Source organism: Folsomia candida, unplaced genomic scaffold (genome assembly GCF_002217175.1).
Source record: "Folsomia candida strain VU population unplaced genomic scaffold, ASM221717v1 Fcan01_Sc003, whole genome shotgun sequence".
NCBI classification, from domain to species: Eukaryota; Metazoa; Arthropoda; class Collembola; order Entomobryomorpha; family Isotomidae; genus Folsomia; species Folsomia candida.
Window position 1 is genome coordinate 2,470,228 of NW_019091195.1, and position 16,563 is coordinate 2,486,790.

At 37.0% G+C, this 16,563-nt stretch overlaps 3 protein-coding genes across 8 annotated transcripts in view; 1 reads left to right on the forward strand and 2 right to left on the reverse strand.

Moving 5' to 3' along the window:
* Window positions 1-1,502: 1,502 nt before the first annotated feature.
* LOC110847230 (NFX1-type zinc finger-containing protein 1) lies at window positions 1,503-8,443 on the reverse strand. Its single transcript, XM_022094129.2, has 12 exons — window positions 8,024-8,443; window positions 6,467-6,944; window positions 6,254-6,386; window positions 6,084-6,183; window positions 5,928-6,001; window positions 4,942-5,855; window positions 3,862-4,868; window positions 3,377-3,676; window positions 3,149-3,295; window positions 2,890-3,068; window positions 2,585-2,798; window positions 1,503-2,488 (listed from the first exon to the last, which is right to left on the reverse strand). Exons 2-12 carry the CDS (start codon window positions 6,933-6,935, stop codon window positions 2,081-2,083), a joined length of 3,945 nt encoding a protein of 1,314 aa, XP_021949821.1. The 5' UTR covers window positions 6,936-6,944; window positions 8,024-8,443; the 3' UTR covers window positions 1,503-2,080.
* Window positions 8,444-8,462: 19 nt separating this feature from the next.
* LOC110847224 (tetratricopeptide repeat protein 37) lies at window positions 8,463-14,176 on the forward strand. Its single transcript, XM_022094121.2, has 14 exons — window positions 8,463-8,781; window positions 8,855-9,087; window positions 9,171-10,616; window positions 10,705-10,840; window positions 10,924-11,111; window positions 11,191-11,409; window positions 11,479-11,720; window positions 11,807-11,994; window positions 12,079-12,295; window positions 12,371-12,649; window positions 12,903-13,065; window positions 13,153-13,321; window positions 13,403-13,702; window positions 13,801-14,176. The coding sequence occupies exons 1-14, from the start codon at window positions 8,692-8,694 to the stop codon at window positions 13,987-13,989; spliced, it is 4,059 nt and encodes a 1,352-aa protein (XP_021949813.2). The 5' UTR covers window positions 8,463-8,691; the 3' UTR covers window positions 13,990-14,176.
* The window catches only part of LOC110846029 (glucose transporter type 1), a 52,550-nt gene continuing 50,156 nt past the window's right edge, over window positions 14,170-16,563 (reverse strand). For all 6 annotated transcript variants that reach the window (XM_035849660.1, XM_035849662.1, XM_035849661.1 and 3 more), the window contains one exon: window positions 14,170-16,543. In XM_035849660.1, coding sequence (XP_035705553.1) covers window positions 16,536-16,543 — 8 coding nt within the window. In that variant the 3' untranslated portion in view covers window positions 14,170-16,535. The remainder of the gene's footprint in view (window positions 16,544-16,563) is intronic.

A 16,563-nucleotide genomic window follows, 5' to 3' on the forward strand; every position in this document is an offset into this window, starting at 1 on the left:
GGGTCTTTAGCATCATTTTCTTTTCCTATTATCCGTCATACATTCTTTTCTCAGCTTGTCAACTCTATCGAGCAGTTAACGATAAATCACTGAACGCATCGGTAATGGACATTTCCTGGATTTGCATGTATGGCGTGGCATACTATGTTGCTGGTGAAGGCGTGGTGGGGCCCTTTCTCAAGAAATATGAGCAAGCCAACCTTTTTAGAAAAATCGTGAATTTTGATAAAATATTGTCCGGTAAGTTGCCATCAAAATTTTGGCTGTCTAGAAAATGGCATTATAAGAGAACTATTTGTACTCCAGACTTAAACGTGAAGGACAATGCAGTGCGCAGATTAAATGCTGAAAAACTTGCCGTCCTGCTAAGCAAAAGTCATGTCATCGGGTTTTTCTCGCTATTATTTCTTATATTTATTGTCATCATTACAAAACCAAAAGCGGCTCAGTTTTTCTATTCTGTGTACCCTGGACATGATTTTATGTCCTTCATGGTATTTCTGTCAGCGGAAATGTTTACCAGATCCATCAATTTGGCAGGAATGATGTTGATGCAGGCCTGGTTTATTTTGTCGGTAGCATTTCTGACGATTGGGATATCAACAGTTAGGTTTGTTTTGTTATATTTACTTTTTACGTACTTGTCTATATTTAAAAACTGATTTGATACTTTGACTTTCTCATTAGAAAGTGCAGTAACTTCGTTTCAAGGAAAGTATCAATGTATCGATGCCTCTTTCTCATTAATCAATTTCACAACCAGTGCTATGTCTTTACCATGATTCCAAGCAGGATTGGATTTTTTGGCAGTTTCAGTGTTGGCCTAGCTGTGATATTGATACGATTGGATCACGCAATCACGGGGGCAGAGTATTTCATATGTTTATACGCATTTCTTATTTTCATGATCACCTCATTTCTGTTCCTTCATATTTCTGGTAAAGTGTTCAAAGACAGTTGCGACCTTGGAGATGCGTTACTCGCGGAAGGATGGAAAAGCAGATCGAAACTGATTCGAAAAATGGCGAAATCATTGCGACCCTTTGGAGTACGCCTGGGAACTATTCGAACATTGAGCTATGCAGCTCTGAGTGCATTTTATATAACACTGGTTAGCATTTTGACAACCGTTCTAAACGCATTTCCCCCACATGAAATGTAAATAATTGTTCCAATTAGTTTGAAATATTTACTTAGGTAGCTTAATAAACCAAGTTAACTCTGATGTTAACGTCAAACTTGATGTAGCTTATTTTTGCATACAAATATCTGTACATAAATTGAACTTCATGGTAGCAATGATAAGTTTTCTCGAAAGAAGGATAATTGAAACCAGGATTACTAGACTTATTAGTATCTATCTAAGTGTATTTAGGTAACGTTTGGGTCTCTTATAGATGATAAAGTTTCAAATAATATTTCAATGAAGATTCCTAGACAAAAACATGCAGTATGCTTCCTTGTACTCCGCAGTGTACAAATATATACGACACCAACTGGTATTAAACTTTAATAATTAAATTGTAAGATTTATTTATTAAAGTTCTCCGTACCTGCATACATAAATACGACAGTTGGGAAAATAACTTTAAAAATATAATAATATTACTAAATTACTAATTATATCATTTTAAATGTCATGTTTGTTCTGTGTTTTTGGCAATTTATAGCATCACGTGTACAAGTTTCTGTGTCACATAACCAAAATATAATATATACATAGTATAAAAATATTTTACTGATTAACTAATTGACGCCACATATTCTACATGCTTTTGATGATACTTCGCCTTAATTATGCGACGAAATATATTATACTTTGTTTAAGCCTTTGACCTCTGATTTCACATCATATCACATCATATCACATGAGTATGAGTATGTATGTAGCTGCAGATCTTCACTTTGCAATATATACATCTTATCACAAAAATGCACCATTATGCACCATAAGAAAAATAATGCCTAAGTGCTAACAATATGTATGTATACGCAATGGGTACCATAAGTCAGACTTTTAAATTGAATACTGCTAAGACTTTTTCCATCTGGCAATTATAATTCAATCAGTAAATACTATTCAGTTTGTCCTCCCATTTCGTTGGCCTGCTGTATTTCTTATTCCATTTTTCCTGACACATTTTAGGCAACGTGTGTGATTTTGTGTCATTTGAGTGGAAAATCGGTGACAGGAAACCATTGTCCTGTGACCACACGCATAGTTAATACTCATTTGAACTTGGCAACCAACACCTTCGTAGACAAAGCAGTTTTGGAAACAGTGATGGCCATGAGTACACGGATGGCCGGCAACAGGACATACACGGTTGCATTTCTCGAGACATTTATAGGTTTGATGCTTTGAGGCGTAGTCAAATTCGTGGCAACGAAAACGACATTGGTGTCCACAATCAAATATGTGGCTACAGTTCTGACTACAGATTGGTCGTTCCAGTCTATTGTTCACAGTGTGACACTTGACGGCTGTCTGAAAAATAATATTTTGTTAAGTATTAAAACTTTTGCAGATTTTACAAATAGACGAATGATGTCCGTTTGTATAGATATCTGCTTGAAAACTTACTTTGTGACTGCATTCACTAAAGACGTTTTGATTGCAAGGAGCACTGGTGGCATTACTGTGTGTGCATCGATAAAATTTTTTAGGATCAATCGAATTCCCAAGAGGAATTTTATCACCGATGCACCCCATTTCGATTAATGTGTTGTTTATCGTATCCCAAGTGTCGGATGAAGCTTTTAAGCAACTCATATTGCCAATCATGAAGAATCCATGTCTGTAAATTACACAAGCATAAGCACTCAATAATTTATACTTGTATTACAATTATAATTTATTATTACTAAACGAATTTAATCAACTCTTACCTTGCTCTTGACAAGGCTACGCAGACGCGATTGTCCGTTTTAAGGAACCCGATATTGTTGTCATCATTGCTTCGTACGAGTGACAAAATCACAATATCATTCTCTTCACCTTGATATCCATCCACGGTAGACACAAGAACACGATCCTGCCTAGCGGATAGCATGATGTTGTTTAGTTTCTAAGAAAATGAACACACACATTGTACACAGATTGACCTGAGTTATTGGAAAATACTAAAACACTATACGACCTACTTACTTGTTCAATTTGTATTTTTTGAGCTAAATATGTAGCAATTACAGTAATTTGGGAAGGCTTGTAGCCCATGATTAGAACAAAATACTTCACCAAAGTGGCAACAAAGTCAATTTCAGCCTTGTTATGAAAACTTGCCGAGCCCTTCTCCTGTTAATTTGCAAAGACACAAAATTAAAGAACAAATAAACCAGAAATTTATAAAAAGCATACAAGTAGATTGTAACATACCCTGGCCTCTGGGTGATGGTGATCTACAAAATAGATATTTTTCTGCGATCCTTTAACATTAGGATACTTCTCGACTGACGCATCATTGTAGAGTTCCAGGTAAATAACTGGACAAACCATCCTCGCAATTTCTGGTCTCATCCTGTGTTGATTCTTCAGTTGAATCCAATTTTGCTGTTTTTGGTCAATTCCGTTGCGAACAAGACGCTCCATAAGCGAAACATCCAGGCGGTATTTGGAGGACATGTCGTGGTCTGCAGTCATAGGTCGTAACTGTTGATGATCGCCAATCATTATCAACTGCAAATATATTAATTAATATATTTGCATGCATACATATTTGGATACCACTGAGATTTTATATCCTGAAATTTGGTCAGGTGGGGCCAGTGTGTCTGCCTTGGAACTATATAACTTGGTGCTGGGAGCAAATATGCAGTCCGGGGCTCATTTACATGTTAAATTAATTAATAGTTAATAAATACCTGCTCGCAGTGTTCAGTTAATGATGCTACAACATGAGCCTCTAAAACGTGGGCAGCCTCTTCCACAAACATGATCTTCGGCTTTAATTTAGAAACAATATCTTGTTTATATTTGACTGCGCCTGTGGTCGTCATTCCCAAAACCAATGCCAATTTTTTGCTAGCCGCCACGGAGGGATAGTCCTTAAGAGCATCGTAGTTCTTCTGATTCCAGGTCAGATCTGTTTTGATCTTGTCAACAGCCACTTTAATGCGACGTAGAAGGTAAAAGTAGAATGACCAACGGCCAACATATTCCGCCTCACCAACTCCATTAGTCTTCTTTGACAAGATAAAGTCAGGCAAATGGTTGTCTAATTGCCCAGCTCCGTTTGTAGTGATGTAGTTGGGATGTTTCTCTACAATCTTCTTTAGTAGATTTGGGTACTCGAAATAAAACAAACTTGGTCTATTCTTCTTTTTTTTGCCATTGTAATTTGCCATTGAAGGTTTCTTAAGTGTGCTGAGACTGGGCAAACCCAAGTCCTGAAGTCCGAACCAGGCAACAGGATCCGCCTGAATGGCATTTTGGACAAGTTTCCATTTGTTCCAGACTTCGCCAGCAGCTTCAATAAAATGGCTTAGGCTTATTGGAGGTAGATTTTGGAAGTTCAATAACCCTGGGGTAAGAGTTAAAATTTCTGATGCACCCAGTTGATGAACCAAACAAGATTGCCATTCGATGGTTCTTTTCAATTTCCTTTTTTCGTCGAATTTCTCCCTCTTGAACTTCAAAACCAATGACTGAATAGCATCTGACTTTGATCCACCTCCTACTCGCAAGATTAGGTGTTCAGCCTTAGCCACATTGCCATCGCACAAATTGTCGACCATGAATTTGAAAACTTTAGCCAGCGTCTGATCAAGGGCGTGATTAGTATATGCCACAACAAGAATTGGGGACTTTTGAACAAGCCATGGATTTGTTAATAGAAATTTTATCGTCTCTACTCCGATAAAGGTTTTTCCTATGAAAAATAATAATCAATAGGATATTAGCATTTTTCAATGGTTGCTTCCTTTTTTTAAGTGTATGTGTACCTGTGCCTGGAGGGCCTTGAATAATACTCAGTTTTTGAGTCAACGAATTTTTGAATGCTTCATACTGAGAATGGTCAAATCCAACATCTTGGAGAGACGGCCAAGTTTCAAAATCAAGGGGATTTGCAAATCTTTTCGGGTGACTGTTGCCGACAAATACTCGAAAGTCATATTTTTTAGTAGTTCCATATGTGCACATGACTTTTGGGAGCGATGGTGTGGTTACAGCGTCAACAATGTATGGTTTCATGGGGAAAGTATCCAGGGGCATCTCTTGTAGGTATGACAAGGTGTGACGGTAGGCCTCGAAGAAGGCGGGGCTCTCGATAATCTTAAAATTATTCGTCGTTGAATCAATGACCCAGCTCGGACCGTCTTTGCAAAATAGAACGTCCACCTTCACGTTTGTGAAGGATGAATTTGAATTGGATGAGTTCCTGGGACCATTTTTTATAATTGCAAACTTGACGGATTTAAAGTTGTCGGGAGAAACGAGCAGTAGTGATCCGTTCATGAATAGTTTTGATTCGTCCCAGTCTACATCAACCAAGTTATTTCGAACCATAGGTATCAGTATAGATCCATACTTTTTTACTTCCATTTCAGTTTCTCCATTCCTTAGCACCATGTGAGCACCCCTGAAAAGTCTACTGATTTGAACGCGTTGATGCCCTTTGGTTCGAATGGTTTTCACGCCAAAACGAAGTGGTCGCAAAAAATCCTCCAATAGGAGACGAAATTGTACATCCAAGTATTCTCCGCTTGATCCATACGCACCAATAATTTTGTTTTCTCGTACAAAGATTGAACCAGATTCAACATTCAAGTCGTTTTCTCGAGGCTCAATGTTGATGTCTTTGATTGGTTTTGGTGAAGACATTAAGTTGAAGAAGGGCAAGTTTGCATCTTGACGTCTGAAATATCAAAATTGTATTAATGCAAGTTTGCAATTTGTATGATGATAAAAATAAATAAATAATACTTACGTCTCTTCCAACTCCTTTTCCCATTCTTCTCGGTGGTTTAAGAATAATTTGAGCGTTGCTTGCGCATCTTGAATCTGACAAGAAAATATAATAATAACATCATTCAGATTTTTCCATTATTTATTAGTGGTATTATTTAATTTGGCAATGACTTACCGATGAATGATCTCCTGTTTGAATTTCATAACTCAGGCATCGTTTGGTTAAAACTTTTAGAGAAGGAGTTCCAAATCGACCAAGTTTATTCTTGAAGAATCTGAAATCAATTAAAATTAATTTGGATATAATTTGAGAAAAACATTTCATCGACTCTAAGAAATTCTTACACTGCTGTGTCTCGTGTTTCCGGATGATCTTTGATTCTGAGGACTTCCAAGTCGTTGTGAATAGAATGGCCAACAAGTACTTTCCCAGCAACGAGATTTTGGATTTGTTGAACCACTTTAGTTACGGAAGGAGCTAATTTTACGATAAACATAATATATTAGAATGAAACTATGAAGCGTTTTATGTTTTATTGTATATATAAATATGATTACCGTTTTCCAAATTTTCCGGATAGATTCCACTCTTGCCACTTCGATAGCCAGTAACTTCCTGCTCTGGTTTGGCGAAAGTGTCGAAAATACAGAATCCATACTCGTTGACGACGGATACACGTCCCAGCTCGCTATCTTGGAGCGGTCCGACCCCAACCATTTCGCAATCTAGGCCGAGCACATCTGTAACTTGAGTAAATTCTGGACAAATGGCAATGTTGTCTTCAGGTCCCCACGGGAATTGACCCAAATGATTGTAGTTGACAAACCCCAATGGGTTTAGAAACTTGGCAGGAATGTTATCGGCAGGACTGTAGCCTGAAGTAGTAGATGGCGAAATCTTAATCTTTGCCAGCGCTGAGGTGAGATCGTCTGTCGTCTCCTCGTCATCAGAATTGGCATCCACCTTTTCCTCCTCTTCTTCCAAGACTTTATCCTTGGAAAAGGAATTCTCGAATTCTGGAGGCATTTTGTTAGTCTAATGAAAAATAAGGAATAATAAAAATAAACTTTTTCAATTTACTACACGTAATAAATAATATTTCTGGAAAAATTGCAGTATAGCGGCCTAGCTCGGATATGGCTGAAATCTTTTGTGTGAACACCCTAAGGTCCGCTGAGCATAAAAATACCTTTTTTTCGCGGCGGTCTCAAAAACTGAAATTTCTAGAAATTTTCGAAATTTTGTATAAAAATAATTTGTTGGTCTTAGATTTTTATGAAAATGATTTTCTTGACTAACTAAAGTATCCTGAATATGAATCTGAAGGAATTTTTAAAAAACATTCAATAGCAAAAAAGTTATAAATTTTTGAAATTTTGTATACAAATTGTTATTCGATGTTTCAGAGAATTCCAAGACTTTGTCTCACTTTCCCTCTGTCAGGAATTTTTTGTGGTAAAATCAAATTTTCGGGGTAAGATGAGATTTCTAGTTTCCGGCTATCCTAGGTAGCACTACTAGCTAGCTCTCCTAGGTAGCACTACTACCTAGCTCTCCTAGGTAGCACTACTAGCTAGCTCTCCTAGGTAGCACTACTACCTAGCTCTCCTAGGTAACACTACTAGCTAGCTCTCCTAGGTAGAACTACTACCTAGCTCTCCTAGGTAGCACTACTAGCTAGCTCTCCTAGGTAGCACTACTACCTAGCTCTCCTAGGTAGCACTACTACCTAGCTCTCCTAGGTAGCACTAGTAGGTAAAAATTCCACGCTTTCCGCCTACCTAGTTTACCTAACCTAACCTGCTCGCTAAAATACAAACAATACTCCAATACGGGCACAATTATTACTTTTTTGCTATTGAATATTCTTCAAAAATTTCTTCAGATTCGTGTTTAGGATACTTTAGTTAGTCTAGAAAGTCATTTTCATGAAAATCTAAGACAAAAAAATAATTTTTGTACAAAATTTCAAAAATTTCTAGAAATTTCAGTTTTTGAGACCGCCGCGAAAAAAATATATTTTTATGCTCAGGGGACCTTAGGGTATTCACACAAAAAATTTCAGCCATATCCGAGCTAGGCCGCTATACTGCAATTTTACCATATTTCTTTACCTCTGATCAAATTAATTGGCAGTAGTGTAATAGTACCCACAAATTGAATGTCTGATTGATAATGACGGATAATCCTTTCGTTCAATGACTTTAAATAACTAGAATGAGCTGTGTGACTAAATAAATTTCTCAACAAACGTTGACTGGGTCTGTCAGTTTTTTAACGCAACGTTTCAGAATTAAATTCGAAACGTTGCTGACTAATCTTTGGAGCCGACAAAAACCAGCCCGGCAAATTACCTACTAATTTTTATACTCCCACAACCGCCCATCCTAACTAATGACACTCCACCTACAACCTAGCTCCCATCGGTAGTTTAGGTAAGTAGGTGGGTGAACAGAAAATTACCCTTCACAATTATTAATTATGCAATTAAATTATGCTTGACTGCTCGATTACTTATTTGGACGGCACATGTGGTTTTGTATTTACGAGTAGTGGGGCAGCTTGAGCAACAAATCCGCGAACCACGGCTGACGGCTAAATCACACAGCACAACTTGTGAAAAATGTGCAAAATGTGCAACTTCAAATAAATTCTATTTTTAAAATCTTTACGCCAGTATTTCTGATAACCAGTCAATCCGATAACTACTCTGGTGACCAAGGATCGTAGCTGGTTGAGACTGTTTTGATTTCTAAAATTTGTCAAAAAGGAGGAGGGGGAGATGGATCCAAAGGAATTAAAAGCGCTGTTGAAGGAGGCGAAAGATTGTTTAAAATCGAAAGATTTTCCAAAGGCACAAGCCAATTGCAAGGTAAGTTTGAGATTGTTTACCATTAGTACTAGTATCGCAAAGTACTTATTCGTGGATTTAAAAAAAATTTCAGCTCATCCTCAAAAAAGTGCCAAATCACTATCAAGCAAATTTGTTTTTGGGGACGTCATTGAAAGAGCAGGGTAAATTTCAACAGGCCATCGAAAGCTATAAGAAGGCGATAGAAGTGGATCCAGTAGAAGTGTATGCTTGGCAGGGAATAATTCTTACATATGAAAAACAAGGGATTAAAAATCACCCCGACCTTTTGGATGCATACAAGAGGGTGGCAACCTTTTTTGAAACGTGAGAACACTTTGTGCTTACTGATAGAACTGGATTGTATTATAAATTGCTTAATAATTCCTGCCCTTTTTCTTTACGTCCAGTGATGATAAGGCCAAGTATATCGAATCCACAAAAAAGCTGGCACATGTCCTGGTTTCTCAACAAGACACGAAAGGGGCCCTCAAAGTTATCACTCGTTTGGCAAAGTCACACGGCGTGGATTTAGAAATGGCCGGACTTGCGATTCAATTGCTTTCTGCGACAAAATACGATACAAGAACCCCTGACCAGAATCAATTGTATACTGAATCGCTCCACACCACTGTTACCGAGTCCCCAAAACCAAGTGATGATATGTGTAAAAAGTACTTTACTCAACTGAATCGTGCTGGAAGCTTTGAGCAAGTTGTGCGACATGCGTTCGGAATGCAGGACAAGTGGAATTTCTATTGCTCTCCGATGGAATGGTTATGCCGTTATTATATTGAAGATCGCCTTGACTCGACCATGTTGGCTCAGATTGGATCCTTCGAACTTGTAACCGACAAGTTGTTCAAACTTCATCCTTCCAGTAGCTTTGGTCATTTTGCTCGTGGCAAATACTTAATCGACTCTGGGACTAATTTTAGTGATGGGTTTTCCTTCTTGATGGTTGGTTTAGAATCCAGCTATAACTTCCACGCAGTCAAGATTCTGATCAGGGGACGATTGGATTATGGAGATTTTGAACGAGCTGTTGACGACTGTAATAATGCTCTAAGACAATTCTCTGCAAACGAAAACTATTGCAAGTTGTTCAGATTATTTCTAGCAGAGGCTTTAATTTCAATCAATATTGACAAAGCAGAAGAATTGTTGACAACCATAAAAAACGGTATGGATGATGGTGATGGGCTGGACCAATGGATTATTTTGAATATTCTCCTCAATGCAAAGAAATTTAATTTTGATTCCCTCAGTAATATTGTGAACCTTGCCGAAGAGAAAGGTGTGCAGCATTTGATAGTAGATTTCTACAGAGTCGTAAGTAGTGTTGAGGATAAGACAAATTCTGAAGACATGAAAAATACCATCGACAGGCATCTCGAGACGATACCACCAAAAAGTGGTAATGAAGAAAAATTTAGTGTTTATGTTCGCTTGGAAGCCGCAATTCTACTCTTTAACCTAAGCTTTTACAAAGAGTCTGCCGATCTGCTCTTCAATCTTACTGCAATGAAATATGGTCGAATTCTTCCCCTAGCCTGGAAATATTTGGGAAAACTTTACAGTCTGCAAAATGATGTCGAGCTGGCTTCAAAGTGTTATAAAAAGGCCTACAAATTGTCTCCTACCGTAGAAGTTGGTGCATTACTAAGCGATACATACTTTTCATTGGGGAAGGAGGACATTAATCAAGAATTACTAGTTGAAGCTACCAAAGCGTTTGTGAAATCCAAATCTAAGTGGGCATGGTTGCGACTGGGTGTTCTTTATTTGAACAATGGCGATGCAAATTCTGCTGTCACAGCACTACAAGCAGCGATTCGGTCCGATATCACTGATAGGTGTGTTGTTTGTTAGTTGTCATTTTATAATTTTAGGTTTGGATATTTTATGTGGCGGTTTACTGATTATATTTTTTTATGGATGCAGCTACGTGTGGGAGTCTTTGGGAGACGCTTATTTTCTTCGTGGCTCCTACTCTGCTGCCTTGAACACTTACAATAAGGCATTAGAGCTTGACCCTAACTCGATGTATGCTAAGCTGAAAGTTGGAGTGGTTTATCAGGTAAGTATGCATACTACATACTACCAAACAAAGCACACACAGTTATGCCTATTTTGATTTCACTAATTGATTTCTGAAACCAGTGTCTTGGGCATCACGACAAGTCTATTGAAACATTGAAGAATGTCCTTAACGATTTCCCGGAAAACCCTACCCCAATTCTTGTCGAATTGGCACGTACTAGTTCCATGATTGCTCAAGAACTGTCGGTCGAGAACTTCGACGTACGAGCTCAAATGGCTACTGAAGATTCAGTAGCTTATGCCGTGTTGTACGTGTAAAATATAACTCATTTTTAATGCTTAGTGAAATTTGGTTGAGCGTAACTTGATTTATTTTACATTATTTAGGGCCATTCTACAGTCGCCAAGACGGATCCTCCTACCCTGGAAAATTATTGGAGAAAGTTCTTTGACATTAAATAATCTAACGGATGATTATCTGGTCAAAGTGCCAACATTCCTGCTTGGGGAAAATCCACAGTCATTGGATCCTTCTAAAGTTAAGAGTGTGGAGGATTTTGAATATAAAAGAGTATCCTTAGATAAATTGAGAGAAATTGGTATTCAGTAAGTCGAGTATTGAAGAATCTTATTGTACTTCTATTGTAGAATCCTAATTGTTAATAATATTTTCAGAGCCCTATTAGAATGCCTACGAGTAATGGAGGAACCTGATGAGGATGTTACATTTTCAGTGAATCTTCGAGCCTATGTGTATCATCAACTTGGTTTGTTATATTTCCACCGAGCTCGTCGTTCCCAAGATACTAAAATGTCTTCTGAAATGTACAAGAAAGCCATGATCGCTGCGAAAAAGGCTGTTGCGTCGAATCAAACGCAATACATATTTTGGAATTCTCTTGGAGTAATATCGTATTGTAAGGATTGTGAAATATGCAAAACCAATATAAGCTGTCATGTTTGTTCTCTTGTTTCATTTATTTTATTGGTGGTTTGATTCCAGTTGTTGGAAATGACGAGTTGGCTCAACACGCCTTTATCAAGTCGTTAGAGATCGAAGGGAGCAACGTCGTCGCATGGTGTAACTTGGGAATGTTGTACTTAAAACATGATAACCCAATGCTAGCTCATCAAATTTTTTACAAGGCGCAATCTGCATCTCCTTTGCATGCTACTAGTTGGATTGGCCAGGTTTTACTTGAACAAGTTTTTTTTAGTACATGTTCATTCTACTATATAGTGGATTATATAAGTAGTACTTAATTAACATTCCAGGGGCTTTTTGCTGAATCCATTGAACACATTGAAGCTCCAGATTTGTTTCGCCATGCAGCTCATCTAGACCCCTCTGCCTTTGCCGTTTCTTGCTATGCGGACTGGGTCTGTCGGATATTGCTGAAAGAAGTAAATTTATCTCCAACTGACTTCTGGTTTTCTATCACCAGAGTTGATGCTCTCACGACTGTGAATGATTTAATTACAAAAGTTGAAGGTATGGCTAATTACATAGAGTTGTATCATGGCAATTAATAAAATGTATTTATTCTCCTTGTTTTTATGGACATAGCTAGAAACCGTACTCCCCAACTTTATAATATGAAAGGAATAATTGCTGCCCTTAATAGTTTTTACACTACGGCCTTGGAATCATTCGACACTGCTTTGGAACTCGCAACAAGCAACTCGGCATTCTCAATGACTGAAGAGAATGTTCAACAAATTCTAGTAAACAAAATTGTGATACTTGTAAAACTGGAAATGTTTAATGAAGCTGTTGATGCTTTCTCCTCGATTGAAAATTTGGATATTGTTGGATATGCTGTGGGAGCCTTGACTATGATCAAACGTAACTACAATTTACTTTGCTTACCATTTTTAACCCGAGCCAGCAGGGGTTACATATGTATGTAGACGGCTTATTACCACCCATATATCAACCATTGATTTATTTGCTATACAGATTATTGGTTGAATATAGTTATAATTTGGTGCTCAATTATTATGATGGCTCGGGTTAAATGTGTACAAGGTTTAGAAAACATTATTGTCTTGATTTTACGAATTACATATGATCATGTTTTGCTTTACGCGATAATTAGTTGGATACCTAGATCAATCTGAGAAGCTGTATGAACAATTACTTGCAACGTTACCAGAATCTAGTTCCCACGATGGAGATAGAATAAATGCAACCATTGGGTTAGGCTTGGTACATAATCTTCATTTCGGTCCGGAAGCGGCATGCAATTTATTGTTACAAGAGTAAATTAAATTCCTATACGTTTACATAAATTTCTCCTAGTCAACTTTAGTGCTTAAAGTAAATACATTGTGTTCGTGTCGTTTCAGTTTTATGGTAAAAAGTCCCCATGGATTATTGGCTCTCGCTGCTATTGGAATTATGAATGGAGATTCGGAATTCGTGAGCAATGTCATGCCACATCTTGAGGAATTCAAGGATGAAGAAAGTGTCCTTCCCGACATTGGCTTACTGAAAGCTTGTTTTCATATCATGAATGTACTAAAAATGCATACAACAAATTAAACAAAGTAGTTCTAATCAGTAACTAATGACCTTAATGATCTCTTTAACTTTTAGGGAAACTCCAAAAGAGGGGTCGACGTACTGCTGAAGCTGATTCACAATAATCCTTTGAATGTGCGATTATGGACATTTTTATCACAGATCGTGTTTCGTCACGAACTTCAGACAATTCAGTCTTTCACAATTTTGCGAACCACAATGACAGCTCTTAAATTGTCAAGCCTGGTACCCAAGGGAGTTGTCGATAGGGTTCATTTCACATCATCTGCCATGGTCTCCTTGTGTCATGTAATGAACGATGATTCCAAAACTGCTATTACCTCTGCCTTGAATGGCATCAGAAAATTTCCCAAGGTACATATATTTACCCTGTTGAATTTATGTGCATGCATATTCAACCTATACCTGTGCGTACTTATTTTGAAATATTTTGTGTATTTACTTGTGTGCAGGAAAGAGAAAATTGGATCGTCCTTGCATGCGCATTTTGGTACAAGTACGTTGAAACTCGAAACATTGAATCATATAAAATTGTGGTCAATATTTTGGAAAAGGAATTAACTTTGAATCGAATTAACAAAAGAGCAGTAGACTGGTCACAAGCTTTTCTCAAACATGTGAAATCACACTGTCCTTCTTGAACTATTTTCTGTCTATCTGTGATATTTGGTCGACCTAATTTTGTTAGTTTTTTTAAATATTCATGCATGTAATTAAGTAGTTCATTATATTACAAAATTTATATAATTAAGGCGAGAATAAATTAAAGTTATGCATACATATTTATAAATATGTATAATAAACACAATTACATCTACGGATCTTTAATCAACATGGTTTATTGCATGATGTGTAATTTCAAGTTGAAGTTTACATAATATTTTAATACCAAAGTTGATTATTTTATCGGGATAATAGTCTTATAGAGTTCATGGTTTTCTTAAAGTGCACCGAAGTTTCTTATACTAATGTTATGAAACAATTTACATACATTGTTATGTGGTGAGTTTTATAGCTTATTCGTATAAAAACATTTCAGTGGGTGTGACTTATTTATTAGCATTTATCCTTTTGAACTTTAAAATCTTTCATTATTTTTATTAACAAAATACTGAAAATTATAATCAACCTCAACTATTAAATATAAATTAGAAAAATCATAATTTGCATAATACATAATACTCGTATGCGTGTAAATCATTGGAAATGGAAGGCATACAAACTTAAATATGTAAGTAATTTTGGAAGCTATAACAAATATAAAATATACGAAATGACAAATTTAAATTAATTTAAAAATTCAATTACAAGATTTACTAAACATTTACTAAAATAATGGAAATTAAACAACGCATCCATAACCTGACTTGCATTTTCACTGGATTCATTCATGTATGTATTTCTAAAAAATGCATATATCTATTTGTTCTATGTCTATGTATTTTGAGCACCTTGACATCAATTGAGTCATCATCTTCATGAATGTCCTCTCTTACACCATTGTTATATCGTTATCATCTTGTTCTCCCTATCTACCAAATACATTTGTTAGGGACATACACACAGGTGTTAACTAATTAACCTACCGACCGACCAGCTAAAGTGAGACATTTTTTCATACCATATAGTGTCCTTTCTCCGCAATTTCTTTAACACGATGTATAATACAAGTCAAATTTAAGGTTACAATAAATAATCAAGGTACACACTCTGCCATCGATTACATAAATTACCTGTCGTTTAAATACAAATTTGCAGCGTGTGACAATTTTTCATTTTTTTAAGTCATACATTTTCTTTTCACTGGCCTTTTCTCCTAATGGCTAACTCGGTCTACATTACGATTTGCAGATACCCATGTAAATATGCAAATATCTACGTACTTATCTACATCAATATGAATACGGTTTTTTATCCAATGGTACAAATACGAAATAATCACGCTTTTGTTTTGTTTTATTGAGTATTAAGATTTAATTTGTTATTAAAGAAGTCTGTTAAATTTAGGCAAATTGAATTTTTTGAGTGAGAATGTGACTATTGTAATTCTCTCCCTGTGTCGTGTGTGTGTGTGTGATAGTAAATAATTTATTTATAGATAGTAGAGATACATAAGCTTGCTTTGTTATTGGCTTAATTGGCTGTAGCGGAATTGTTTTATTAATTTTGCTTGCTTTTTTGTTGGTTCATAAAATTCATTGTTGATTGAGATGAGCTGTCATTGAAGAATATCCAGTTTTTTTTAGTTATCTAGATTTCAATGAGCAGTTACTTTTTTTAGTTGAGAAGATCCGTTAATTGGTTTATATATCGAATTGTTTCCACCTTGAGAAAATCACTGGTTGTGTTTTTATACAGATATCACTAGACACTTGAGGAGGAGGATCGAGTATAAGAAGAACTGGTATTTAAACTCCCATCTCCTTAAACCACTGCTTTCTTTCTTTCTCTCACTAAATATTTGTGGTAAATCTTCATCAAAAATTGTAAAATGTTTCTCCTCCAGGAATATATACACACGTAGAAGTATCCAAATTCATTCACTTGTGATTAGTTATGGCAGTGACATGTGCTGTAAAAATGAATGTTTTTTGTTCTTTCGTCTTCATATCGACCAGCAGCAGACTTGTTACGTACAATTTTCTTGTAGAATTGGAATGTGTAAATGTATTCTAATTTTTTCAACTGTTTTAACTTTATTACTAACGAATGAAGACGACGACGATGATGAGTTTATCATTTAATAATAATAACAAGAAGAACAATCGTTTTTTAGGACGACGATGTCTAGACACTAAAATGGAAGAGCGTGCTACAAAAGTGAGGGTTGACTTTGACTCGGCGTGGAGTGGATGGTGGACGCCGTGGCGTTGTTGAGCACATGTTGCTGTTGTTGCTGGTGGGCGTGGGGGTGGTGGTGGTGTTGCAGCCCCCCACTCGTCAAACTGGTCTGACTTTGGCGCAGGGCAGCAGCAGCAGCAGCATGTGAGGAGTGTCTCCGACTGAGGGTATGACTTGGCGTCGTGGTGGGCGTGGGGCGGGATGATTTGAGCGATGGGGTGTGGTGCAGATGGTGGAGGGACGAGGAGGCCGAGTCATTGTTGTAGTTGTACACAGACACGGGAACCTCGATATGGTTCGGGGGTGGGGAGGGGGGTGGAATTGACGCTAAGTCAAAGGTCGGATGTCAGACGGCTGCAGGATAAAAGTCATAA

Excerpts from the sequence above, each read along its gene's own strand:
- LOC110847230 (XM_022094129.2), bottom strand. The coding sequence starts at position 6,935 with ATGCCTCCAGAATTCGAGAATTCCTTTTCCAAGGATAAAGTCTTGGAA. Across the intron at positions 6,184-6,253 it reads GAAACACGAGACACAGCAGT|ATTCTTCAAGAATAAACTTG; the intron begins GTAAGAATTTCT and ends AATTGATTTCAG. Across the intron at positions 4,869-4,941 it reads TCAAGGCCCTCCAGGCACAG|GAAAAACCTTTATCGGAGTA; the intron begins GTACACATACAC and ends TATTTTTCATAG.
- LOC110847224 (XM_022094121.2), top strand. The coding sequence starts at position 8,692 with ATGGATCCAAAGGAATTAAAAGCGCTGTTGAAGGAGGCGAAAGATTGT. Across the intron at positions 11,995-12,078 it reads CTACTAGTTGGATTGGCCAG|GGGCTTTTTGCTGAATCCAT; the intron begins GTTTTACTTGAA and ends TTAACATTCCAG. Across the intron at positions 13,703-13,800 it reads GCATCAGAAAATTTCCCAAG|GAAAGAGAAAATTGGATCGT; the intron begins GTACATATATTT and ends ACTTGTGTGCAG.